Source organism: Chiloscyllium punctatum, chromosome 15, assembly GCF_047496795.1.
Source record: "Chiloscyllium punctatum isolate Juve2018m chromosome 15, sChiPun1.3, whole genome shotgun sequence".
NCBI lineage: Eukaryota > Metazoa > Chordata > Chondrichthyes > Orectolobiformes > Hemiscylliidae > Chiloscyllium > Chiloscyllium punctatum.
The window spans coordinates 17,951,854-17,979,277 of record NC_092753.1 but is presented as its reverse complement, the minus strand read 5'-3'; the positions used below and the strand labels follow the sequence as shown (position 1 = coordinate 17,979,277).

Genomic DNA, 27,424 nt, shown 5'->3' with positions numbered 1-27,424 from the left:
CCAGAAAACACTGTCTAGTGGAATGTGACCCGAATCCTCATATGTTGCAGACTCTCCGATTGAGATCAGATTGTGCCAGAGGCCTTCGGAGAGTGGAGGAGTTGAAAATGCTGTGGGAAGGTTTCAACATTGATTGGTAAATGAGTAACCTGGGGTCAATATTGACCTGAAAAGTTTGCAAGGTCTGGTCAGTTGCTGGACCCAGGCAGTTTTGGCTTGCTGTTGTTTTGACTCGTTTTGTGCGATGGAGCTGTTGGTGTTCCTGCTTTGTGCCTCCTGGTGCATGTCAGTTAGTGAACAGGCACCTTCGTAAGTAATGCTTTTATTTTCACACTTTGCTACCCAATGCTGGGCTCCTCCTGGAGCGCTGGGTCACTGTCCTGGGTGGTTCCCTTGCAGATGCATGTAGGGGAGTTACTTGGCACCTCCCTGCCCCTCAGGAGGCAAATCAGTTGCTGCTTGGGGCCCATGTCAACCTATGAATCCACTCCAGAGTTTATGTCATTCACCCAAATGCACAGATCCACATCCATCAAGGGTCAGAAGGGGATGGGACTCAGAAGCAATTACCCCAAAATATTCTTCCAAGAGACATTTATTGCTCCCACTGTAGCAATGCTTCAGCAACCCATAGTTAAACATAGCAACCTTAGAAAGTAGGATGAGGATAGGCCTCCAGCCCATTAACCTGTTGTGTACCATTCATGGACAATTCTCTACCTCAATGATATCTACCTGCTGCCTTCCTATTCCTCACCGTGCCTTCAGCTTAGAAAAATCTGTTTCTGTCTTGAATGCAATCAGTGGCTTGGCCCCCACAGCCTCCTGTGGGAGAGAATTCCACAGGTTCACTCCCCTCTGAGTGAAGAAGTGTTTCCACATCTCAGTCCTAAGTGGTCTAACCTGCAACGTGAGACCGTGGCCGCTGATTGGAGACTCCCTAACCAGGGGAAACATTCTCATTTTATTGTGTCTGTCCAGCCCTGTTAGAGTTTCACACAGTTCAATCAGATTCCCTCTCATCCTTTCCAAACATTAGAGAACACGGGCCAAATCAACCCAATCTCTCCTCATCCTTGCCAGCTTTGGTAGCAGCCTAATTCTCTCTCTCCCTTTCTCAGTTCAACACTGCACACAATGAGGTATGAAGGGAACAGACAGCAACTATTTTGCCAGTGGGTAGGTTCCTCAGAGAATCTTGACCAGATTTTATTTAAACTCTGCTACCCTGAAGGATGGATTTATAAGAGGATGAGCAGAATTTCCCATTCCTGATGTTGGGTCAAGCAGGGGTCCTGGACATGAACCATGTTGGGGACAGTAACCTGATTGGCTCCCCACTTGACCAATTGGAGGCCAGGCTTGCTGACCAATTGAGGATGGTGGGTGGGCTTTCAAATCTAGTTAGGGGTGGGAAGGAGCTGCCAAGTGCCCCAGACTGGGGCAAGGGGTTGGGGGTGGCGGTAGATGGTGGCGATAGAAGGAGGATATGTGGGTATCTTCGAAAAGAACCAAAGCCTCAAGTCCTTGCCTCTGCCTATGAGAGAATTAAAAACCGTCTTGCCACTGAATTCCCCAAGGATTAGGCCTCAAATGGTGCACCATTAAACCCAGAAACTAAAACTGGAAAGGGCCATAGGTTCAAAACTGCAGAGGGACATCCCCATGACAATGTGGAATTGCAGCCTGGAAGGGCTATCAAAACAATTTGGAGTGCTGACTCAGCGCACATAACCCCCCCTCCCTCCCACTTTTGGGAGGGGCATTGAAATATCATCTGCAGACCTCGCTGCTCGTGACATCATGGGGTCCTGCTTTTTCCTCCTTGAGCTCGGTCACTAAGACTTTCTTGAGGCCTACATTCCGATTTTCTGGAATTTTCTTTTTGATTTTAAGACCCTTGGTTCAGAAACCAAACTGTTCTTAAAGTGTTACACTCTTTCAAAGAGATTTGAGAGAAATGAGAAACTCAATGCTGGGCAAAGGATTCAATGAAAAAAAAAACAATTTTTCCTTTATGCACCTCCCAACCCACTTCAGTACTCAAAGAATCCCTGCAGTGTGGAGACAGGCCACTCAGCCCACACCAAACCTCTGAAGGGAATATCCCTAATCCTGTAATCCTGCATTTCTCATGACCCAACGACCTAGCCTGCAAATCCCTGGACACTATAACACGGCCTATCCACCTAACCTGCACGTCTTTGGGCTGTGGGAGGAAAGCCACACAGTTATAGGGAGAACATGTAAACTCCACACAGACATTTGCTGAAGCTAGAATCAAACCTGGGTTCCCGGTGCTCTGAGGTAGCAGTGCAAGCCACTGAGCCACCCTCGAATTCAATCAAAATCTTGAATGAACAGTCTAATCCATGAATCCATTGTCAATTGGCAGGGAAAACCCATTTGGTTCACTCAGGTCCTTAAGGGAAGGAAGCTGCCATTTTTACCGGGCGCAGTAGCTCAGTGGTTGGCACTGCTGCCTTACAATGCCAAGAGCTCAGTCTCAATTCCTCCCGATGCAGGTGATATGGAGACACACGTTCAGGGCTTGCTTTCATATGTAAACATTTGTTAATAAAAAAAACAAGTGTACACACAATGCCCATACGTGGCCAAACACTTCAAATCATTTTAAAAAAACACATCAAAGCAGTGAGTGAAAAAAAATTGGTCTTTTCCCGCAATAATTTTCCTCCCATTCCTTCAGATCTCTCTACGTGAACCTTCAACCCAACATGACCTTGTGGGCAAATATGAAAGAGGCTGAGAGGAGTTAACTCTTGCTTGTTTGCTTATTGTCCTCCAGCTAGGGTTTTATAAACCATAAAGGCAGGCCCAGGACAATAGTTTCACAAATTAATGCAACTGCTTTATTGAAGAAAACAATTAGAAAATCACGTGCACAAAGAATTAAGGTATCAAAGAATAGAATCTCTACAGGGTAGAAACAGGCCATTCGGCCCAACAAGTCCACTCCAACCCTCTGAAGAGTAACCCACCCAGACCCATTCCCCAACATATCCCCCTGGCCTAACCTACACATCCCTGTTCACTATGGGAAATTTAACATGGCCAATTTACCTGACCTGCATATTTTTGGACTGTGGGAGGCAACAGGAGAAAACCCACGCAGACACTGGGAGAACGTGTAAACTCCGGACAGACAGTGGCCCGAGGCTGGAATTGAACCCGGGTCCCTGGTGCCGTGAGGCAGCAGTGCTGACCATTGAGCTACCCGTGCCACCCAACTGTGCTGTAACAGTGCAAAAGTGACTGTTGGGTACCTACTTTGTCAAACCTTCCCTCTCCCTCACTCTTTGTTCTGACAGGCCTCTTAATACACAAGATCGAGTGAGAATTGTTTGGGTGTTTTCTTGGGACACAACCAGACTCAGATGCTCTTTTGCTCCAGTGGCAATGTCCCTAACTCTGGGCCAGAAGGGCTTGGGTTTGAATCCTGCATGTCCCACACTGCATGTTATAATATGCCTGAACAGGTCGAACAGAACTCCATCGAGGGCATGGCCGGGGGCGGGGGGGGGGGGGGGGGGTGGGGGCCGGGGGGGGGGGGCCGGGGGGGGGGTGGGGGCAGGGTCTGTTTCTCCCTCTCCTGTTTCCACTCTGTCATCTTTCAGAAATGTATTGTAGCTGTCGGGAGCCCTGAACAGCAGAATCTTGGCTCCTATCATATCCGTTCTTTCCAAAGATCTCTAATTGTCGTGTCGCTGAGGGTTTCCCCTTGGCTAGCTCACTGAGGGGCAATGTGTGGCAGCAAAGCTGGGAGATTGGGGCAAATTTACAGGTGGCATGGTGGCACAGTGGTTAGCACTGCTGCCTCACAGCACCAGAGACCTGGGTTCAATTCCTGCCTCAGGCGACTGACTGTATGGAGTTTGCACATTCTCCCCGTGTCTGCGTGGGTTCCCTCCGGGTGCTCCGGTTTCCTCCCACAGTCCAAAGATGTGCAGGTCAGGTGAACTGGCCATGCTAAATTGCCCGTAGTGTTAGGTAAGGGGTAGATGTAGGGGTATGGGTGGGTTGCGCTTCGGTGGGTTGGTGTGGACTTGTTGGGCCGAAGGGCCTGTTTTCACACTGTAAGTAATCTAATCTAATAACTGACTCCTGCTCCTAATTCACATGTTCTGTCCTATGTTCCAATACAAGAACTTGCAAATGTTTCTAGACTGCACAGACTGAAAGAATGGGTGACAAATTGATCAAGCCAACTTGATTATTGAACAAGCCCCAACTTTTTCTTCAATGTCCCTTAGGACAGAAATGAGGACGAATTCCTTCAGTCAGAGGGTGGTGAATCTTTGGAATTCCCTGCTCCAGAAGCTCAGTCATTGAACATATTCAATGCAGGGATCTATAGCTTTCTAGGCATGAAACATTAGAAGGTAGTGGAGGAAAATAACATTGAGGCAGATGTGTATTCATTATGTAACATGATGGTTCAGTCTCAGAGGGCCAAATGGCCAACTCCTGCTTCTCATCTATATGTCTCCTATGTTCCAATGGAAGAACTTGCAATTGTTTATGGACTGCACAGACCTATAAAATGGATGACTTGAACTTTATTATTGGTCTGTATCAAAGCAACTTGCTTATTTAAATGCCTCCAACTGATGCTCTGATACTGAGATCCCAATAGAGCATGTGTAGGAAGAGGATGCCCTCGTGCTGAAGGACAAATAAATCTAACCAACTGGTCAAATCCTTTGAGTGTCTCAATCTTTGAAACTCAAGTGTCGATAAACCCAGACTGTGTCCTCGATTGTAAACCATATTGGGTGAGGTTGGAAGGGTGACTGATTGACTCACTATTGTTCCCCATCTGTGTTTTGCCAGCTACTTGATCACCGCCCCAAGGATTGTTCGTATTGGTGTGAAGGAAACGGTCACCATCCAAGTGTTTGAGGCTCGTGAGAATGTTAATGCCATCGTTTACTTACTGAACCATAAGAACATGCTGGTGTGCTCCGAGAGGCACTTGGTCAAACTGAATCACACAAACAACTTTGCTGAAGTCTTATTTGTCCAGGTAACTGGTATTGGTTCATCCATGAGGACCACTTAGAATTACCTAGCTCATCCTAATTCTTTATAATATCTCATTAACTCTTAGCAAAGCCTTGTGCTTGGATTCCCCTCAGCTCACATATTTCCCTGAATTATCCTTCCCCCTCATCTCGAATCACGGAATGACAGTAATCCAGGAGGAGCTGTTCAGGCCATCATGCCTTTCATGGCTCTCTGTATGATCTATCCTGTTCCCTCTAGCTTCGATCTCAGCAATTATTTCCCCTTTTGATCCAATTTGTGCTTGAAGAATACTATTGAATATTAGATTAGATTACTTACAGCGTGGAAACAGGCCCTTCAGCCCAACAGGTCCACACCGCCCCGCCGAAACGTAACCTACATCGACATCTACCCCTACCCCTACCCCTACCCTAACACTACGGGCAATTTAGCATGGCCAATTCACCTGACCTGCACATCTTTGGACTGTGGGAGGAAACCGGAGCACCCGGAGGAAACCCACGCAGACACGGGGAGAACGTGCAAACTCCACACAGTCAGTCGCCTGAGGCGGGAATTGAACCCGGGTCTCTGGCGCTGTGAGGCAGCAGTGCTAACCACTGTGCCACCGTGCCACCCACATATATCACTATTGTCAGTCCAGACAGTGCCCCCCAGATCACAGCAACTCGCTGTGTTACCAGTTTTAAAATTTCATTTCACCTCAACTTCTTTGCTGGTTCCCTCAAATCGGTGACCCTGGTCATTAACCTTTCTACCACTAAAAGCAGGTTGTAGCATTCACATCTCCTTGATTAAACCCTTCAGATTTTAAGCAACGTTTTCTGGGATCTCCTCTCATCCCCATACACGGCTGAATTCACTCTTCCCTGGTACCATTCCACTATATCTCCCCTGAACCCTCTGCGAGATTTTTATGCCTTTCAATATCCAGTATTGCGCACCCTCCGCGAGATGTTCATTCCTTTCAATATCCACACAATTCCTCTTGAGGCCTAACGTCTTGTTAAGGATTTCTGTCTCCTTTCTGATATGGGCCACATTTTCAGTCAGGATTCAGGAAAAGCTCCCACGCTGCAAAGCCCTGAATGATTAGATTAGATTCCCTACAGTGTGGAAACAGGCCCTTCAGCCCAACCAGTCCACACTGACCCTCCAAAGAGTAACCCACCCAGACCCATTTCCCTCTGACTAATGCAGCTCATGCTATGGACATCTTTGGACTGTGGGAGGAAATTGGAGCACCCGGAGGAAACCCACGCAGACACGGGGAGAACGTGCAAACTCCACACAGTCAGTCGCCCGAGGCTGAAATCGAACTTTGCACCCTGGCGCTGTGAGGCAGCAGTGCTAAACACTGAGTCACTGTGCTACCTGTAATCTTCAGAACTTTGTCGTGGAGGTGGGAGAGAGGTGTGGGCAATGGCCAATGCTGTAGTCACCAGCCTCGGAAGCAGTGCAGAGGGAGCCCACAAGGCCCATGGGGTGCCAAAGTGGTCCAAGTGTGTGCCTTGTCACTCCAGAACGCTACTCCAATGGAGATAATGAAGAAGCAGCCTTCTAACCTTCACCTCTTATGCTCCCTCACATCCTACACTGTCTCCATGCCCTATTCATACCAAGTCACACCACCTCATGCCTCGCCAATTATCCCTGTACAATCTCATGCACTCCATTGCCATCTGTGCCTCTCCATCCACCCTTCACAACCCTTCATAGCCCAGATATTAGCATAGTGCCAGCTCATGGCTCCCTGCCAGTCACCATCAATGCCAACTCATCCAGTATCCACCATAAGTAGACTACAGGAGCCAGGCTAACATGAACTAAAATAAGGTACTAATCACCACACCGTTTTTAAAATGTAAACTTCCACTGACAACATTTAAATTTTTTCAAATAATTAATCCTCGTGAAGACAAGATTTGGTATTGATAGCACCAATCAAAGATAACCGACCTGGTTGAAGCAACTTGGACTTGGCAATCAACCTATGAACCCCCCACTGTGATAATAACAGACTGTGGAAGCAGTCAAGTAGCACTAAACCCATAAGGATAACCAATTATAATAGCAAACTACACATTCTTCAACCACAGGACAAACTTTTCATTCCAAAATATAAAGACAGGGTGATTTAAATGACTTGACTATTCACCAGTTCCACATTGTGTACTTTTTATGATATTCTTAATAATCCCAAAGAGTACCTGAGGCAGGGATGGTGGAGGCTTTGCAAATTCTAGAAAGGAAATAGCTTCTGTTTGATAGCAACTGCACTGTAACATGTCCTGCTTGGTGCATCTTACTCTCTCAGGGCGTCTACAGTAAAACTGCTTGAATGCTCTGTCCCTGCAGAGGATGCAGTCCAATTCCCACCCTTTTCACATGTAATGTTAGAGGAGCTCAACAGGTCTGGTGAAGAAAGAAAAGCAGAGTTGAAGTTTCAAATTTTATAAGACTCTTCTTCAGATCTGAAAAGAGGTGAAAAACTGATTGGTTATATGTCCCTGGAAAAGTGGGGAGGAGCACGTGGAAGAGAAGATATCTCATTGCTAAGAATCTTCTAGGAAGTAGTGATCACCACATAGTAAAATTGCAAATTCAATTTGAGGGATAGCAACTTGGGTCTCAACCTTGTGTCTTTAGCTTAAATTAGGCTGGAAAAATGCAACGAGGGAAAGGTCAGTTGATGAACAGTTGCAATCATGCAAACAGATATTTCATTATTCTCAGAAAACATTTATTCCCATCAAGAAGAGGGACTCAGTGAAAGGATAAACCACCCATGGTTAAGAAGAGCAATCAAGGAGAGTAACCAATGGAAAACAAAGGCATAAAAAGCGATGAAAACTAATGGTAGGCTCGAATGGTGGGAATTCTTTTAGAAACCAACAGTAAATGACAAAAAAGGGGGAAAATGGATGATAAAGTAAATTGGCAAGAAAGTTCAAAACAAACAGCAAGAGCTTTTATGTACATATAAAAAGGAAGAGAGTAGCTAAAGTAAATTTGGGATTTTTGAAGAATGCAACTAGGACATTGACAATGGAGAACAAAGAATTTAAACCAATATTTTGTATCAGTCTTCACTGTAAACATCCTAAAGATAAGCAAAGCATTAATTCCAAAGATCTTGTGACTGTCCCAATCATGACAATATGTTTTGAAAACTAATGGGACTAAAGGCAAACAGGTCACTCGGATCTGACAGCCAGAATCTAAGGTTTTTAATGAAAGTGGGTACAGGGATAATGGAAGCATTGATCTAAATATTCCAGAACTCACTAGGTTCCAGCAGATTGAAAAGCGACAGATGTGCTGCTCCAGTTCAAAATGTGAAGGAGATCAAAAACAGGAATCTTTGGGCCAGTTAGACTAACATTTACCAGTGGGAAATACTAGAGTCTATTACAAGGGGAAAAATTGTAGGATGTTCAGGAAAGTGTAACACAATCAAACAGGGTCAACGTAGTTGTGTGAAAGAGCCATCAAATTGACAAATTTGCTTGGGTTCCTTCAGGATATTATAAGCAGAGTTGAAAAATGGGGACTGGTAGATATAGTATATTTAGATTTCTGGAAGACATTCGATAAGATACAACATAAAAGATTATTGTACAAAAAAGGATTATATGTAGTATTAGGGGCAACATGTTAGCATGGATTGAGGTTTGGCTAACACACAGAAGACAGAGAGGTGGGATTAATGGCTCTTTTTCAGATTTGAAGATGTACTTATTGGCAGCTCAATGTCTTGGGATACAGTTGATGTAGAAAGGTTAGAAAGAAAGGCAAGAGATTTGGGGGAATGGTGTTTTTGATTCAGGAAAACATCAGTGCTGTACTTAGAGACGACATTCCTGGGGAATTGTCCAGTAGAGCTATGGTTGGAACTGAGAAACAAGAAGGGGATGATCATCTTGATTAGATTTACTATAGGTCCCCAGTAGTCAGTGGGAAACTAAGGAGAAAAAAATGTAGGAAGATCTCAGCGATCTGTAAGAATAATAAGGCTGTACCTCTATTATCATGGGAGATTTTAATCTACGTGTCGATTGGTCAAACCAGGTCAGTCAGGGTAGCCTTAAGGATGAGTTTGTTGAGTGCATCTGTGATAGTTTCCTAGAACAATCTGTAATTGAACTGATGAGGGAGCAAGCTATCCTAGATCAGGTCCTGTGTAATGAGACAGGAATAATTAATGATGTCATAGTTCAGGTCCTCTTGGAAGGAGTGATCCAGTATGGTTGAATTTAGAATACAGATGGAAAGGGTAAAGATAAAATCCAATACTAAGGTCCTGTGCTTAAGCAATGAAGACTCTAATAGGGTGGGGGAGGACTTGTCTAAAATAGACTGAAAGCACAGACTTTATGGTGGGGCAGTTGATGAACAGTGAAGGACTTTCAAAGCAATTTTTCAACGTGCTCAGCAAGAGTATATCCCAGTGAAAAGGAAGGTCTGTAGGAATAGGGGTAATCTGCCAAGGGTGTCTAAGGCTATAAAGAGGCTACCAAATTGAAAGAGAAGGCATACAAGCAGCCAAGAACATCAGGAAACTAGAAAACTGGGAAAACTTTAAAGGCTAACAGAAAGCCACAAAAACAGCTATAAAGAAAAGTAAGGTAGAACATGAGAAAAAGCTCACTCAGGATATCAAGTCAGATAGCAAAAGTTTCTAAACATGTATAACAAAAGAGGGTGGATAAAGTAAACATTGGTCTTTAAGAAGATGATCAGGGGGATTTAGTAATAGGGTATGAAGAAATGGCCGAGGCATTGAATAAGTATTTTGTGTCAGTCTTCACAGCGGAGGACACTAATAACGTACCAGTATTTGACAAAGAGGCAAAGGTAGGTGAGGACCTGGAAACAATCATTATCATGAAAGAGATAGCGTTGGGCAAGCTAATGGAGCTAGAGGTGGACAAGTCTCTTGACCCTGATGGAATGCATCCCAGGGTACTAAAAGAGATGGCAGGAGAAATAGCAAATACACTTGTGGTATATTTCCAAGATTCACTAGACTCTGGGGCAGTTCCAGCAGATTGGAAAACAACAAATGTGACACCACTCTTTAAAAAGGGAGGTGGAAAAACATGGGAAATTGTAGAGCAGTTAGCTTAGCCTCAGTAGTGGGAATAATATTTGAGTCTATTATCAAGGAAGAAATAGCAAGGCATCTTGATAGAAATTGTCCCATTGGGCAGACACAGCATGAGTTCATGAAGGGCAGGTCATGCTTAACTAATCTTTTTGAATTCTCGGAAGGCATTACAAGCACAGTGGACAAAGGGGACCCAGTAGATGTGCTTTATCAAGATTTCCAAAAGGCATTTGACAAGGTGCCGCACAAAAGGCTGCTGCATAAGATAAAGATGCATGGCGTTATGGGTAATATATTAGAATGGATAGAGGATTGGTTAACCAACAGAAAGCAAAGAATGGGGATAAATGAGTGCTATTCTGGTTGGCAATCGATGGCCAGTGGTGTGCCTCAGGGATCAATATTAGGACCGCAATCATTCACAATTTATATAGATGATTTGGAGTTGGGGGCCATGTGTAGTGTGTAAAAGTTTGTAGATGACACTACGATGAGTGGCAGAGCAAAGTGTGCAGAGGACTGTGAAACTTTGCAGAGGGACACAGATAGTTTGACAGAGTTGGCAAAGGCCTGGCAGATGGAATACAATGTTAATAGATGTGAAGTTATCCATTTAAGTAGAAATAACAGTAAAAGGATTCTTACTTGACTGGTAAAAGGTTACAGCATGCTGCTATGCAGAGGGACCTGGGTGTACTTGTGCATGAATCACACAGGGTTGGTCTGTAGGTACAACAAGTAATTAGGAAGACAAATGGGAATTTTGTCCTTCATGGCTGAAGGGATAGAGTTTAAAAGCAGAGAGGTTATATTGCAGCTGTACAAGGTGCTGGTGAGGCCACACCTGGAGTATTGTGTGCAGTTTTGGTCTCCTTACTTGAGAAAGAGTGTACTGGCACCAGAGGGAGGTGCACAGGAGGTTCACCAGGTTGGTTCCAGAGTTGAGAGGGTTGTCTTAATAGGAGGGACTGAGTCGATTAGGATTATATTCATTGGAAGTCAGAAGAATGAGGGGCTATGTTAACGAAAAATATTAAATTATGAACAGAATAAATAAGATAGAAGTAGAGAGGATGTTTCCACTGGTGGGTGAAACTAGGACAAGAGGGCAGAGACTCAAGATGAGAGGGAGCAGATTTAGGACTGAATTGAGATGGACCTTCTTCACCCAGAGGGTGGGTAATCTATGGAATTCCCTGCCCAGTGAGATCGTTGAGATGGACAAACAGGAGGCTGGAACAACACCACAAGCCAGGGAGCACCAGGAGGTGGAGATGTCAATGTTTCAGGTGTACCCCAATCTGGAACGTCGACTTCTCCACCCTCCTGGTCCTGCCTGCCTCACTGTGTTGTTCCACCCTCCTGGTGCTGTCTGCCTTACTGTGTTGTTCCACCCTCCTGGTCCTCCCTGCCTCACTGTGTTGTTCCACCCGCCTGGTCCTCCCTGCCTCACTGTGTTGTTCCACCCTCCTGGTCCTACCTGCCTCACTGTGTTGTTCCACCCTCCTGGTCCTACCTGCCTCACTGTGTTGTTCCACCCTCCTGGTGCTGCCTGCCTTGCTGTGTTGTTCCACCCTCCTGGTCCTACCTGCCTCACTGTGTTGTTCCACCCTCCTGGTCCTGCCTGCCTTGCTGTGTTGTTCCACCCTCCTGGTCCTACCTGCCTCACTGTGTTGTTCCACCCTCCTGGTCCTGCCGGCCTTGCTGTGTTGTTCCACCCTCCTGGTGCTGCCTGCCTGATTATGTTGTCCCAGCTTCTGCCTGTCTACCTTGGATCCCAGCAGCTTCAGTATTTTTGTCCCTAAGTAGTGAAGTGGTTAAGGCTTCCTCAGTATCTGTTTTTAAAACTAAGATAGACAATTGTTTGAACAGTAGAGAGATTAAGGGGTATGGTGAGCGGGGGGGTAAGTGGATCTGAGTCCATGAAAATATCAATCATGATCTTAGTGAATGGTGGAGCAGGCTCAAAGGGCCAGACAGCCAGTTCCTGCTCCTAGTTGTTATGTCCTTCTGTTCTAAGTTCATTCCATACATGTTCCACCCTCTGCTTGAAAGAGTGGCCCCTCAGGTGCCCTCTGAACCTTCCCCTCTCACTTTAAACCTATAGCCTGTAGTTTTGAACTCCCTTATCCGAAGCTGTTCACTTTATCCAAGCCCCTCATGATTTTATAAACCTCCATAAGATTACTCCTCAGTTTCTGAAGTTCCAGGGAAAAATGTCCCAGTCTCTCTCACCTCTCCTTATAGCTCAAACCCTCCTTGTGAATCTTTTCTGTGCATTTTTCTAATTTAATAACATCCTTGCGATAGAGGGGTGACCAAAACTGGATGAGCCAATGGGCTGTGAAGTGGCACATGGAGTTTAATTCATATAAATGCGAGGTACTGCATTTTGGGAAAGCAAATCTTAGCAGGACTTATACACGTAATGGTAAGGACCTAGGGAGTGTTGCTGCACAAAGAGACCTTGGAGTGCAGGTTCATAGCTCTTTGAAAGTGGAGTCGCAGGTAGATAGGATAGTGAAGAAGGCATTTGGTATGCTTTCCTTTATTGGTCAGAGTATTGAGTACAGGAGTTGGGAGGTCATGTTGTGGCTGTACAGATCATTGGTTAGGCCACTGTTGGAATATTGCATGCAGTTCTGGTCTCTTTCCTATTGGAAAGATGTGGTGAAACTTGAAAGGGTTCAGAAAAGAGTTACATGGATTTTGCCAGGGTTGGAGGATTTGAGCTACAGGGAGAGGCTGAACAGGCTGGGGCTGTTTTCCCTGGAGTGTTGGAGGCTGAGGGGTGACCTTATAGAGGTTTACAAAATTATGAGGGGCATAGATAGGATAAATAGGCAAAGTCTTTTCCCTGAGGTGGGGAGTCCAGAACTAGAAGGTATAGGTTTAGTGTGAGAGGGTTTAGTTTGAGTTGACTTCATCAACTATAACTGGTGGTCAGGGGGTTGGGACAAGTCCTTGGTTGAGGAGATGGGAGGACATGAGAAGATTTGTTGTGGAAGATAACATAATTGGAAGAGATGCAACAGAGACAAAGAAAGTTGGAGGACAGAAACAGAGTTAGTGCAAACAATAGAAAAGAGATGAAAAGTATCCAATTGCAGCATCTCCCTGAGGGCATATGCCTGTTCTGTGGGGCTAGTGAGGGTGAGAAGGTGGGGAGGAGAGTGTGTATGGAGAAGCATTTGGCAATCTATGACATTCACTTTTCTCATGTGATGTCTTGTATGAGGTAACGGAAAGAATGAATGGAGACTACATTAAGCTCCACTCAATCTCACAAAGACTTGGTAGGAAAATGAGGTGTGTTGCCCGAAGTGCCGATGGTGACAGATATGTCTTCAATGGCTCCTGATGGTCTGTTATCATGATGTGGAGGTGCCAGTGTTGGACTGGGTTGGACAAAGTTCAAAATCACACAGCACCAGGGTATAGTCCAACAGGTTTATTTGGAAGTACAAGCTTTCAGCGCTGTGCTCCCTTACAGCTACCTGATGAAGGAGCAGCGCTCCAAAAGCTAGTGCTTCCAAATAAACCTGTTGGACTATAACCTGGTGCTGTGTGATTTTGAACTGTTATCATGTTGAACTAGACAATGCAACTTGCACCTATTGCTATCATGCACTAACCTTCATCTTGCCTCTTTTTGTTAAGACTCACTAGTGGTTCACTTCACCAAATACAGCCTTAGACAGATTGTGGAAAGGAGACCCGGTGACAGTTCTCTATCCCAGAACATTAGCTGGACCAGCACACACAACATACTCTCTTCCAAATGTCCCACTGTCACTTGGATCACTCCATTTCATTGGTACCCAAGGCCCTGATTGGCATTTTGTGTGGTGATTTCTGCAGCCCTGAAGAAGTGACCATGTCGCTGGGCTTACTTTGGGGTTTCACTGGGAAACTGCAGGAACAGTCCCTCTTGAATTCCAACACCGATGTTTGCATCAGAAAGTATGGAATTGATGAGGCAGCCCTAAACCATGACACCCAGAGTATCGTGAGTACATCCTTCTCCCCTAACGTCTCGATCTCCACCCAAAACCCTACCATCCACCCATCCTAGTCTCCTCCCAAAACTCTGACCAGCACTGAAGAGAAAATGAGGACGGCAGATGCTGGAGATCAGAGTCGAAGAGTGTGGTGCTGGAAAAGCACAGCCGGTCAGGTAGCATCTGAGGAGCAGGAGAATCGATGTTTTGGGCATAAGCCCTTCATCAGGAATGCCCAGAACGTTGATTCTCCTCCTCCTCCTTGGATGCTGCCTGACCTGCTGTGCTTTTCCAGCATCCCACTCTCAACTCTGATCTCCAGCATCTGCAGTCCTCACTTTCTCCTGGTTGATTTCAACCCGACTGCAAAGCCCCTTCCAAGGATGCCTACTTTGAAGAAGTTTTCCTCCTCTCCTGATGAAGGGCTTATGCCAGAAATGTCGACTCTCCTGCTCCTTGGATGCTGCCTGACTGGCTGTGCTTTTCCAGCACCGCATTCTCGACTCTTCGACCCTACCACCCACCCGACCTGATCTCCTCCTAACCCTTGGAAGAGTCAGAACACCGTTAGCCAAAACCCAGGTCCCAAGAGGAGAAACCTTTTCTTATTGGTGGATCCCTGTCCCACTGATCCAGGGTTACCTATAAAGCCACTTTCGGATCGGACCGTGTTGTCCAGTGTGCCAGGTTGCTGTCGAGAGGGGGTTTAGTGAGGATGTAGCTGAGCCTCTGAGGTTAATGGTGACCTCAGTGGCCATGTGCTCATACTCTGCTCGGAGGCTGGAGTGAACGTCCCTACATTGTTACCAGCCTGGACAATCTCATCAACCAACATCATTTCAAAGTAGGAAGCCTGGCCTGAGATTGTGTTAAAATCTGAAGAAGACAAGCTAAAGCAGTATCCACCTCACTCCCAATGGTCATATATTGAGTGTAAGCATCATGTTCCACCCAGCTATGGTATCCGCCATCTGACTACTCTCTCAGGAAGTCTTTTGATGTTGTGTTGGATGTTATAGCCTGTATAACTCATGGTGTAATTCACTGTCTCAGATTCTCCCAGAGAACGCCACACGATGCAAGTTACCCAACAAGAAGCGGTATATTACACTGGCTGTGGAAATCCCCAGTCTGCTTCCAAAACGGAGAATGGTTCACCTCCAGCTTCTTCCGCAACCATATTTCATTTTTATTGAAACCGACAAGCCCACCTACAGACCCAATGACACAGGTAAAACTTGGGATCGTGCCGTGCTGCTGGCCTTCATGCCCATTCTAAAACAATAACAGCTGCAGCTCTGAGATGGTCTTGACATTGGGGTGGACCTTGTCACTTCTCTCGTCTGATTCAGCCACCAATTCCCCTCCCCTAGACCCTCCCACCGACAGCGCCCCCCCCCCCCTCCTGATGCTGCCTGACCTGCTGTGTTTCCTCCAGATCCACATTTTATCCACCCCGACTCTCCAACATCTGCAGCTCTCACTATCTCTGAATCATATATTGGGTGTTCTCTCTTATTCCGCTGCTGCTGTGTCCTTTAGCGCTTTGAATAAACCGAATTACAATAAGAGTGGTGCTGGAAAAGCACAGCAGTTCAGGCAGCGTCCGAGGAGCAGGAAAATCGCCGTTTCAGGCAAAAGCCCTTCATCAGGAATACAGGCAGAGTGCCTGCAGGGTGGAGAGATAAATGAGAGCAGGGTGGGGGTGGGGAGAAAGTAGCATAGAGTACAATAGGTGAATGGGGGTGGGGATGGAGGTGATAGGTCAGGAAGGAGGGTGGGGGAAGGTAGCAAAGAATACAATAGGTAAATGGGGGTGGGGATGGAAGTGATAGGTCAGAGAGGAGTGTGGAGTGGATAGGTGGAAAGGAAGATAGGCAGGTCGGACAAGTCATGGGGACGGTGCTGAGCTGGAAGGTTGGAATTGGGGTGAGGTGGGGGAAGGGGAAATGAGGAAACTGGTGAAATCCACATTGATGCCCTGGGGTTGAAGTGTTCCGAGGGGAAGATGAGGCGTTCTTCCTCCAGGCTTCTGGTGGTGAGGGAGTGGTGGTGAAGGAGGCCCAGGACCTCCATGTCCTTGGCAGAGTGGGAGGGGGAGTTGAAATGTTGGGCCACAGGGCGGTGTGGTTGATTGGTGCGGGCGTCCCGGAGATGTTCCTTAAAGTGCTCTGCTAGGAGGCTTCCAGACTCTAAAATGTAGAGGAGACCACATCGGGAGCAACGGATACAATAAATGATATTGGTGGATGTGCGGGTGTTTTTACTGAATTACAATATGCCGATTCCACAGAACATATTGAATGAAATGTTGGGATTTGTTAGTTGAAAGATGTTTGATGCATTTTCTTGCTAAATCTGCTTTCAGTACGATTTCAAACCTTTTCCCTTGATCACGAGATGAAGCTCTCAAATTGCGATGTTGATGTGGAAATCCGGGTAAGTGATTGTCTTGTTTCAGCACAGATCCCTCATTGATAGTCTGTCACTTGTTTCAGAGTGCACTGTGTGGCCTGTTGTGTGTTGGTCACTTGAAAGATTCAGGTAGCAATTCCATTCAGAGAAAGATTCCTTTGAAGTGGTGCAGGGATGTTTTTGAATTCTTTTTGGTTTCGTACACGGCGTTTGTTCCACTCAAAGTGGTCTCCTCTACATCGAGGTGACCAAGCACAGATCATAGCATCCCTAGTCTGGAAGCAGGCCATTCGGCCCATCGATTCCACACTGACCCTCTGAAGAGCATCCCACCCAGATCCACCCAATCCCTGCAACCCAGCATTTCCCATGACCAACTCACCCAACCTATACATCCTTGGATGCTATGGGCAGTTGAGCCTGGCCAATCGACATAACCTGAACATCTCTGGACTGTGGGAGGAAATTGGAGCATATGGGTGAACGTGGAGTACACGCAAACCCCACAGAGACAGTCACCCAAGGGTGGAATCAAAGCCTGGTCCATGGCTCTGTGAGGCAGCAGTGCTAACCACCGTGCTCCCCAAATGGGCTGGCCACTTTGGAGGACATGACCCTGAGCGTCCTGTCACTTGCCATTTGAATTCCCCACCCTATTCTCACTCTGCCCTCACTGTCCTCGGTGTGCCCTACTCTGCTGGCGAAACTCGGTGAGCTCCAGGAGTAGCACCTCATCGTCCGACTCGTTTCAATCTACTAGACTCAACACTGAGCTCAACATGACCTCTGTCTCCAGCACATTTCTTTTATTTACACTGATCTGGTTTCATTTCTTTCTTCATCCTTGAATGTTACATTTGGATGGCTGTGTGCTGCTGGAAAAGCACAGCTTGTCAGGCAGCAACCGAGGAGCAGGAGAGTCAACGTTTCAAGCCTGAGCTCTTCATCAGGAATGTTTGAAAAGCTCATTCCTGATGAAGGGCTTATGCCTGAAGCGTCGATTCTCCTGCACCTCAGATGCTGCCTGACCAGCTGCGCTTTTCCAGCAGCACACTTTTTGACTCTGATCTCCAGCATCTGCAGACCTCACTTCCTCCCATTTGGATAGCTGGCATTCACACCTCATCTAGGCAGCCATTTTATTTGCTTACTGTGTCCTGTTAGCACTCCCTTTGGCTTTTGTGTTTTGGTGCGGGTTTCTCTGTCCTTCAGCTAAGCTGAGGCCAGGCCCTGAGGTTTCTTTTAAGCAATGTTTGTTTTTATAACAATGGTGACAGACACTCTGCTCTGTGCTGCTCTTGATCCAACCTCCTGGTGTAGTCTACATCAAGGTGAGAGCTACATCACAGCTTACTGTCAGGATTCATGTCCTCACTTCCATTAACAGTGCATACCTGGACGCTTTTCACAGAAACATATTTGACCCAACATATTGTCCTGGTTCTGCAACGCATTTTGACTTTGTACCATTCTCCTGTCTTTTCTCCATTAACGCTGACCATTCTTTAAATCGAAGCAATTTTCAAATGGCCTTGTGAATGCCTCAGTTGAACGTACCTCGACCACACTGCCCCAACGGCTCAATGTGTGAAACTTCACAACACGTTTACTCCTTCTGTAAATGACTTTGTGTCCTCTGCTTCTCGGTCCTTTAACAAATGGAAACAGTTTCCCCCATCTACTCTATTCAGCCCATTCATGATGTTCAGATCTTCCTCTCAGCCTTCTTCTCTCCAAGGAGAACAGTCCCATACTATCCTCGTCACAGAAGTTTTTCATCCCTGGAATAATTCTTGTAAATCACTTCTGCACTCTCTCTCCAATATATTCACAACTTTTCTATAACGGGGCACCGAGAAACATACAAAAATATTCCAGTTGTGCCTAACTAGTCTTGGACAAGTTCAACATCGTCTCCTCTATGTTTTTTTCTAATAAAGCCGGGGATTCTATATGATTTATTCACTACTCTCCACTTGTCACATACACAGACATGAACTCACACACTCGCCCATACGAAAACACACACACACTCACACGCCAAAAATACACACACACAAACATGGACCCATATGCACATGCAACATACATATAACCATGCAGACACAAACACAAAAACACACACCTGGACAAATATGCGCACACACATGAACACGCACACATTCACACACGTACACATTTTAAAATTCATTCATGGGTTGAGGATGTCTCTGACTTGGCAGCATTTATTGCCCATCCCTAATTGCCCAGAGTCAACCACATTGCTGGGGGTCTGGAGTCACATGTAGCCCAGACCAGATAAGGAAGGCAGTTTCCTTCCCTAAAGGACATTAGTGAACCAGGTGGGTTTTTCCCTGACGGTCAACAATGGATTCAGGGTCATTATTAGACTCTTAATTCCAGATTTTTAACATACACATACAAACACACACACACATACACATGCGCACATGCATGCCCATATACACTTACACACAAACACACACATACACTCAAACATACACATTCACACACATACGCATGACCACCTGACTACCACACAGGAAAGATCACCTGACCACCCAACTACTTGCCTAACCAATTCCTGACTACCCAATTACCCCTTGAACTGCCCACCTGTCCCCTGAATCAACCAGCCTACACCCAATCCAATTCATGACCATCCTACAATCTACAAACCCTCCCACCAGCCCTCATTGCAATGCAGCTTCCCCACCTGATTGCCCCCCGTCCCAATCACCCAGTGATTCAATCATTCCCTCATTCACTCACTAACCCACTCCACCCCTAACTGACTGGGTCACTTACTCTCCCATTCACTTGATCACTCACCCCACAACTAACCCACTCCCTCACTCACTGAGTCACTCACCCTGTCACTGACTCATGACCCCCCCCCCACACTTACCCATTACTTATCCAGTCAATTACTCATTAACTCACTAATCCAGTGCCCTACCCCCCCCCCATTGTCTCACTAACCCACTGACTCACCCACTGAATCACTCACTAGTCCATTCTTCCACTGACTCACTCCCTCATTCATCCATTCACCCACACGCATTGCCAGACTCGAGAACTTTACACACTCAAGTGGACTCAGTAGCTAGTGCTATAAATGGGACCACTCAATGGACGGTTTGTGCTTTACCCAGGATCCTGGCTGAAAACGAATAGGCGTGCTTAGTCACAAGAAAGCCTATCCTGGCTGTAGGAATACACCAAGCATTATGGCTGACCAGGGGGGTTTGGCTGTTTTTGCATTGCTTTCAGCGTCCATTTGCTGTGCAAGAATTTTACATCGCGACAGGGACTGCACTTCGACAAGGACTTCATTGACTGTGAAGCTCTTTGGGATCATGAGGCATGTGATATAAGTGCACATCTTTCGGGTATTGTTTGCTCCCTTTTTGCCTCCTGGGCAATACACATTGAGATGATTCCTTTGATACTGATGGATGTTTGTTGCCAACATGAAGTTCCTGACAATAACTGATGAAGAATTTGTCCTATTGAATTCTAGCAATCCACCGCCATTGTTGCAAAGGTCAGGAGTCGTAAGCATGGCTCGACGGCAGTCTGCAGGGGAGAAGTGCAACTCCCGCCCTCACTGTGAGTTGTCTCATAAATACTTCCACATCATCACACATAGCTCAGTAATCAAGCACATGCAGTCTACTGTTTACTACAGAGAGTGACACACATGAGTCCTCAGATGGCAGGATTCATGTATGGAGACAGACTATAACGTTCAGGACTGTGTTGAGAAGAGTGAGGGCAGATCTTGTATAAAATTCTAACTGGACTAGACAGGGGAAATGCAACAAACGTGTTCCTGATGGCCAATGGTCGGGAAACAGGTCAATAGGGTAGTTAAGAAGGCATATGGGACATTTGCAAGAGCAGGGAGGTGATGTTAAAGCTTGGTAGGACCTTGGTTAGGCCACAGTGATGTGAAGTGCTGTGTGCAATTCTGGTCATCGTAGTACAGAATCCCTGCAGTATGGATGCAGGCCAACCAACCCTCCCAAGAGCATTCTACCCAGATTCTGTATTTCCCATGGCTAATCCACCTAACCTGCACATTATGGGGCAATTTAGCATGACCAATCCACTCGATCTTTGGACTGTGGGAGGAAACCGGAGCACCCGGAGGAAACCCACGCAGACGTTGGGAGAATGTGCAAACTCCACACAGACAGTCACCCAAAGCAGGGATCGAACCCAGGGCCCTGGCGCTCTGAGGCAGCAGTGCTAACCACTGAGCCACCGTGCCTCCCGTGCCTATAAGATGGATGTGATTGTACTGGAAAGGGTGATTCACCAGCATGTTGCCTGGGATGGAGCTGGATAAGCTCAAGTTACTTTCCTTGGAGCAGAGAATGTTGAGGAGGTGTGCCATAAGATTATGAGGGGCATGGACAGGGCAGATAGAAAACAGTTGTTCCCCTCAGTTAAGGGGTCAGTTACAGTTGGGTAAAATTGTAAGCTGAAAGGCAGAAGTGGATTTGAGAAAAACAAATTGCACCTAGCGGGCGGTGGAGGTCTGGAATACACTGTCTGGGAGGATACCTCACAACCTTTGAAAAATACTTGGATGAAAGCTTGGAAAATCATAACATTCAAGACAATGGGCTTAGAATGGGGCTGGCGTAGGTTTAATATATCTGGTACAGACATCATGTGCTAAAAGTCTCTTCCATACTGTCTGATTTGACAAATCTATGACCTGTGGTCATAGTCTAAGGATGCAGGGTAGGCCATTGAGGTTGGAGATGAAGATAAATGTATTCATGCAGAGAGAGCTGAGCCTGTGCAGTTCTCACCTCACAGAAAGTGGTTGAGACCAAAGCAATGAGTGTTTTAAAGAAGGAGGTATAAGTCATACAGCATGGATACAAACACTTCGGTCCAACTAGGCTACATCGGCCACGTTCCCAAACCAAACTAGTCACACTTACCTACGTTTGGCCCATACCCCTCAAACTCTTTCCCATTCATGTTCTTATCCAAACAGTGTGATTAAAGGCAGTCAGCATGGCTTTGTGAGGTTCTGGATTAGTGGTGCTGGAAGAGCACAGCAGTTCAGGCAGCATCTGAGGAGCAGTAAAACCGACGTTTCGGGCAAAAGCCCTTCATCAGGAATAAAGGCAGAGAGCCTGAAGTGTGGAGAGATAAGCTAGAGGAGGGTGGGGGTGGGGAGAACCCTTGCAAGGATGCCTGCCTTGAAGAAGTTTTCCTCCTCTCTCGACAAGAATCTCAGGGAGTCCCTCTCCCACTGCAACTCCCAGGTCATTTCCTCTGCCCTGAAGCTCTTCAACCGTGTCCTGAAACAAACTTGCTACCACAGCCACATTTGCTTCCTATCTTCTTTTCCACCTATCTACTCCACCCTCCCCCACCCCCGACCTATCACCTTCATCCTCTCCCCCACTCACCTATTGTACTCTATGCTACTTTCTCCCCACCCCCGCCCTCCTCTAGCTTATCTCTCCACACTTCAGGCTCTCTGCCTTTATTCCTGATGAAGGGCTTTTGCCCGAAATGTCAATTTTACTGCCCCTCGGATGCTGCCTGAACTGCTGTGCTCTTCCAGCACCACTAATCCAGAATCTGGTTTCCAGCATCGGCAGTCATTGTTTTTACCTATGGCTTTGTGAGGGGCAGGTCATGCCTCACAAATCTAATTGAGTTCTTTGAGGAGGTGACGAGACAGATCGACGACGGTGGACGTGGTGTACATGGACTTCAGCAAGGCATTTGATAAGGTTTCCCATGGTATGTTCATTCATAAAGACAGGGAGGTATGTGATACAGGGAAATCTGGATTCAGAATTGGATGGCTGACAGAAGGCAGACAATGGTTGTAGATGGAAAGTATGCTGCCTGGAGGTCAGTGGTGAGTGGTGTTCTGCAGGACTCTGTACTTAGACCTCTGCTCTTTGTAGTTTTTATAAATGAGGAGATTTGAGCAGTAGGTTAGTAAGTTTGCCAATGACACAAAGATTGGAGGTGCCGTTGATCATATTGAGGGCTATTGCAGGCAGCAGCACAACATAGATAGGATGCAGAGCGGGGCTGAGAAATGGCAGATGGAGTTCAACCTGGACAAATGAAAGTGATGCATTTGGAAGGTCGAACAAGAATGCTGAATACAGGATTAAAAACAGGATTCTTGGCAGTGCAGAGGAACAGAGGGATCTTGGTGTTCAATATCCCTCAAAGTTACCACCCAAGTGGATAGGGTTGTTAAGAAAGCATATGGTGTTTTGGCTTTCATTAACAGGGCGATCAAGTTTAAGAGCCACGAAGTTTTGCTGCAGCTCTACAAAACCCTTGTGAGAACACACTTGGAATGTTGTGTCTAGTTCTGGTCACTCTATTATAGGAAATATAGAGTCATAGAGATGTACAGTATGGGAACAGACCCTTCGGTCCAACCCGTCCATGCCGACCACATATCCCAACCCAATCTAGTCCCACCTGCCAGCACCCGGCCCATATCCCTCCAAACTCTTCCTAATCATATACCCATCCTAATGCCTTTGAAATGTTGCAATTGTACCAGCCTCCGCCACTTCCTCTGGCAGCTCATTCCACACACGTACCACCCTCTGGATGAAAGCATTGCCCCTTTGGTCGCTTTTATATCTTTCGCCTCTCACACTAAACCTATGCTCTCTAGTTCTGGACTCCCCGACCCCAGGGAAAAGATTTTGCCTATTTACCCTATCCATGCCCCTCATAATTTTGTAAACCTCTATAAGGTCACTCCTCGGCCTCCGTCGCTCCAGAGAAAACAGCCCCAGCCTGTTCGGCCTCTCTCTTCTGAATCCTTTCAAGTTTCACAACATCTTTCCGATAGGATGGAGACCAGAATTGTACGCAATATTCCAACAATGGCCTAACCAACGTCCTGTACAGCCGCAACATGACCTCCCAACTCCTGTACTCAATACTCTGACCAATAAAGGATAGCATACGAAACGCCTTCTTCACTATCCTATCTACCTGTGACTCCACTTTCAAGGAGCTATGAACCTGCACTCCAAGGTCTCTTTGTTCAGTGACACTCCCAAAGACCTTACCATTAAGTGTATAAGTCCTGCTAAGATTTGCAGCACCTCGTATTTATCTGAATTAAACTCCATCTGCCACTTTTCAGCCCATTGGACCATCTGGTCAAGATCCTGTTGTAATCTGAGGTAACCCTCTTCGCTGTCCACTACACCTCCAATTTTGGTGTCATCTGCAAATATACTAACTGTACCTCTTATGCTCACATCCAACTCATTTACGTAACTGACAAAAGGTAGAGAGCCCAGCACCGATCCTTGTGGCACTCCACTGGTCATGGGCCTCCAGTCTGGAAAGTAACTCTCCACCAACACCCTCTGTCTTCTACCTTCGAGCCAGTTCTGTATCCAAATGACTAGTTCTCCTTGTATTCCATGAGATCTAACCTTGCTAATCAGTCTCCCATGGGGGAACCTTGTCGAACTCCTTACTGAAGTCCATATAGATCACATCTAATGCTCTGCCCTCATCAATCATCTTTATAACTTCTTCAAAAAACTCAATCAAGTTTATGAGACATGATTTCCCACGCACAAAGCTATGTTGAATATCCCGAATCAGTCCTTGCCTTTCCAAATACATGTACATCCTGTCCCTCAGGATTCCCTCCAACAACTTGTCCACCAACCAACATCAGGCTCACTGGTCTATAGTTCCCTGGCTTGTCTTTACCACCCTTCTTAAACAGTGGCACCACGTATGCCATCCTCCAGTCTTCCAGCACCTCACCTGTGACTATTGATGATACAAATATCACAGCAAGAGGTCCAGCAATCACTTCTCTAGCGTCCCACAGAGTTCTAGGGTACACCTGATCAGGTCCTGGGGATTTATCTACCTTTACCCGTTTCAAGACATCCAGCACTTCCTCCTCTGTAATCTAGACATTTTGCAAGATGTCACCATCTATACCCCTACAGTCTATATCTTCCACATCCTTTTCCACAGTAAATACTAATGCAAAATACTCATTTAGTAATCTCCCCCATTTTCTGTGGCTCCACACAAAGTCCGCCTTGCTGATCTTTGAGGGACTGAAAACATGTTGCTGCTCTTCCTGAAGCCCTCCCTGAAGAAGGGCTGATGCCCGAAACGTTGATTCTCCTGCTCCTTGGATGCTGCCTGACCTGCTGCGCTTTTCCAGCAACACATTTTCAGCTCTGATCTCCAGCATCTGCAGTCCTCACTTTCTCCTAGCTGATCTTTGAGGGGCCCTAGTCTCTCCCTAGTTACCCTTTTGTCCTTAATGTATTTGTAAAAACCCTTTGGATTCTCCTTAATTCTATTTGCCAAAGCTATCTCATGTCCCCGTTTTGCCCTCCTGATTTCCCTCTTAAGTATACTCCTACTTTCTTTATACTCTTCTAAGGATTCACTCGATTTATCCTGTCTATACCTAACATACGCTTCTTTCTTTTTCTTAACCAAACCCTCAATTTCTTAGGTCATCCTGCATTCCCTTTTCCTACTAGCCTTCCCTTTCACCCTGACAGGAATATACCTTTTCTGGATTCTTGTTATCTCATTTCTGAAGGCTTCCCATTTTCCAGCCATCCCTTTACCTGCGAACATCTGCCTCCAATCAGCTTTCCAAAGTTCTGCCTAACACCATCAAAATTGGCCTTTCTCCAATTTAGAACTTTTAGATCTGATCTATCCTTTTCCATCACGATTTTAAAATGAATAGAATTATGGTCGCTGGCCCCAAAGTGCTCCCCCACTGACACCTCAGTCACCTGCCCTGCCTTATTTCCCAAGAGTAGGTCAAGTTTTGCACCTTCTCTCATAGGTACATCCACGTACTGAATCAGAAAATTGTCTTGTATGCACTTAACAAATTCCTCTCCATCTAAACCTTTAACACTATGGCAGTCCTTTGGAGAGGGTGCAAAGGAGACTTACCAGGATGTTGCCTGGGCTGCAGGGCGTGTCTTACAAAGAGAGGTTGACTAAGCTTGGACTGTCTGGAGAGAAGGAGGAAGAGAGGTGACCTGATTGAGGTATACAAGGTAATGGGAGGCATGGATAGGGTTGATTGCCAGAGTCTTTTCCCCAGGGTGGGATTGACTGCCATGAGGGGTCATTGTTTTAAGATATTAGGAGGAAGGTATAGAGGAGACGTCAGAGGAAGATTCTTTATGCAGAGAGTTGTGAATACATGGAATGCATTGCCAGCGGTGATGGTGGAAGCAGAGTCATTCGGGACATTTAAGCAACTGCTGGACATGCACATGGATAGCAGTGAATTGAGGGGTGCAGGATTAATCCTTGGCACAACAACGTGGGCCGAAGGGCCTGTACTGTGCTGTACGTTTCTATGTTCTATGTTCTAAATGCCTTTTAAATGTTATAACTGTACCTGCATCCACCACTTCCTCTGGCAGTTCATTCTACACATGAACCACTCTCTGTGTAAAAGCGTCACCCTTCATGTTCTCTTTAAAACTCCTCTCACTTTAAAAATATGCTACCTAGTTTTGAACTCCCCCACACTCGGGAAAAGATCCTTGCTGTTCACCTTATCTATGCCCTCACAATTTTATAAACCTCGATAAGGTCACCCCTCAACCTCCTATGCTCCAATGACAAAAGTTCCAGTCTATCTTTATAACTCAAACCCTCCATTCCTGGTAACATGCAGGTCAATCATTTCTGAACCCTCTCCAGTTTACTAGTATCCTTCCTATAACCAGGAGACCAGAGCTGGATATAGGAATCCAGAAGAAGTCTTACCAACATCCCAGACAACCTCGACATGGCGTCCCAACTCCTGCACTCAAAGAGAGGGATTGAAGGATGGGGGGAGAAGCAGGGAACAGGCAATTGAGTTGGATGATCAACCATGATCATGTTGAATGGTGGAGCAGGCTCAAAGGGCTGAATGGCCTACTCCTGCTCCTATTTTCTATGTTTCTACAATAGGAGTTACGGAGCAAAGGAGTGTGAGTTTGGGAATTTCTACAAAAGCCAGCACACATGTCATTAAGAAGTCAGCATGTTGAGTTTAGCTTTCCTGGAGTCATATACTTTGCTGTTAATCAGATGTGTTAACCTGGCTATTAAGGTGTTCAGAACAATACACAAGAGGCTTTTTTGTTAAGATGGAGACCTATAGATTGCCATTATCGATTGGACAAAAGAATTGTCAAAAAAAAAGCAGGTCAGTTATTTCTTAGACTGAAGGAGGATAGAGAGTGATGTTCGCCAGGAGTTAGTGCTGGGCCCACTGCTTTATTTGATCCATAGAAATGGCTTGGATTTTCAAAATGCACAGAGGATACCAAACTTGGAGGTGTGACAGGCAACAAGATTGATGTCCAATTGACTGCAAAATGAACAGGCAAGTGGTAAATCAAATTTACTGCAGAGACGTGTGAGGCAGGAAGGATAGAGAGAGACCATTTGGGCGGAACAACAGTTCCATAGGTTGTGCAGGTACATTGCGTATATATATATATATATATTAAAAATATATATTTTGTGTGCTCCTCAATCGGTCTTGCTCTAAGGGGAACCGCCCTGGGTTCACCAATCTAACCTTGTCACTAAATTCACTCTGGGGAGTGACCTTACAGAGCTTTATAAAATCATGAAGGCCATGGATATATATATATATATGGAGCAGGACACATTGAGGGAATGGTTGGCAAAGTTTATGTGATTGTGGGTTCAGAAGTAGAGCTGTTGACTACAAGAGCAGGGGAGTTACACTGCACCTTTGTAAAGCTCTGATTAGACCCAGTCTAGTGTATTTCGTTTGGTTCTGATCACC

The 27,424-nt window shown here is 46.0% G+C and overlaps 1 protein-coding gene across 3 annotated transcripts in view; it reads left to right on the top strand.

The window, feature by feature from the left end:
- Positions 1-203: 203 nt before the first annotated feature.
- Positions 204-27,424, top strand: part of LOC140486092 (A.superbus venom factor 1-like) — a 77,406-nt gene continuing 50,185 nt past the window's right edge. For all 3 annotated transcript variants that reach the window (XM_072584746.1, XM_072584745.1, XM_072584744.1), the window contains exons 1-5: positions 204-309; positions 4,855-5,047; positions 15,214-15,391; positions 16,529-16,599; positions 20,099-20,187. In XM_072584746.1, coding sequence (XP_072440847.1) covers positions 245-309; positions 4,855-5,047; positions 15,214-15,391; positions 16,529-16,599; positions 20,099-20,187 — 596 coding nt within the window. In that variant the 5' untranslated portion in view covers positions 204-244. The remainder of the gene's footprint in view (positions 310-4,854; positions 5,048-15,213; positions 15,392-16,528; positions 16,600-20,098; positions 20,188-27,424) is intronic.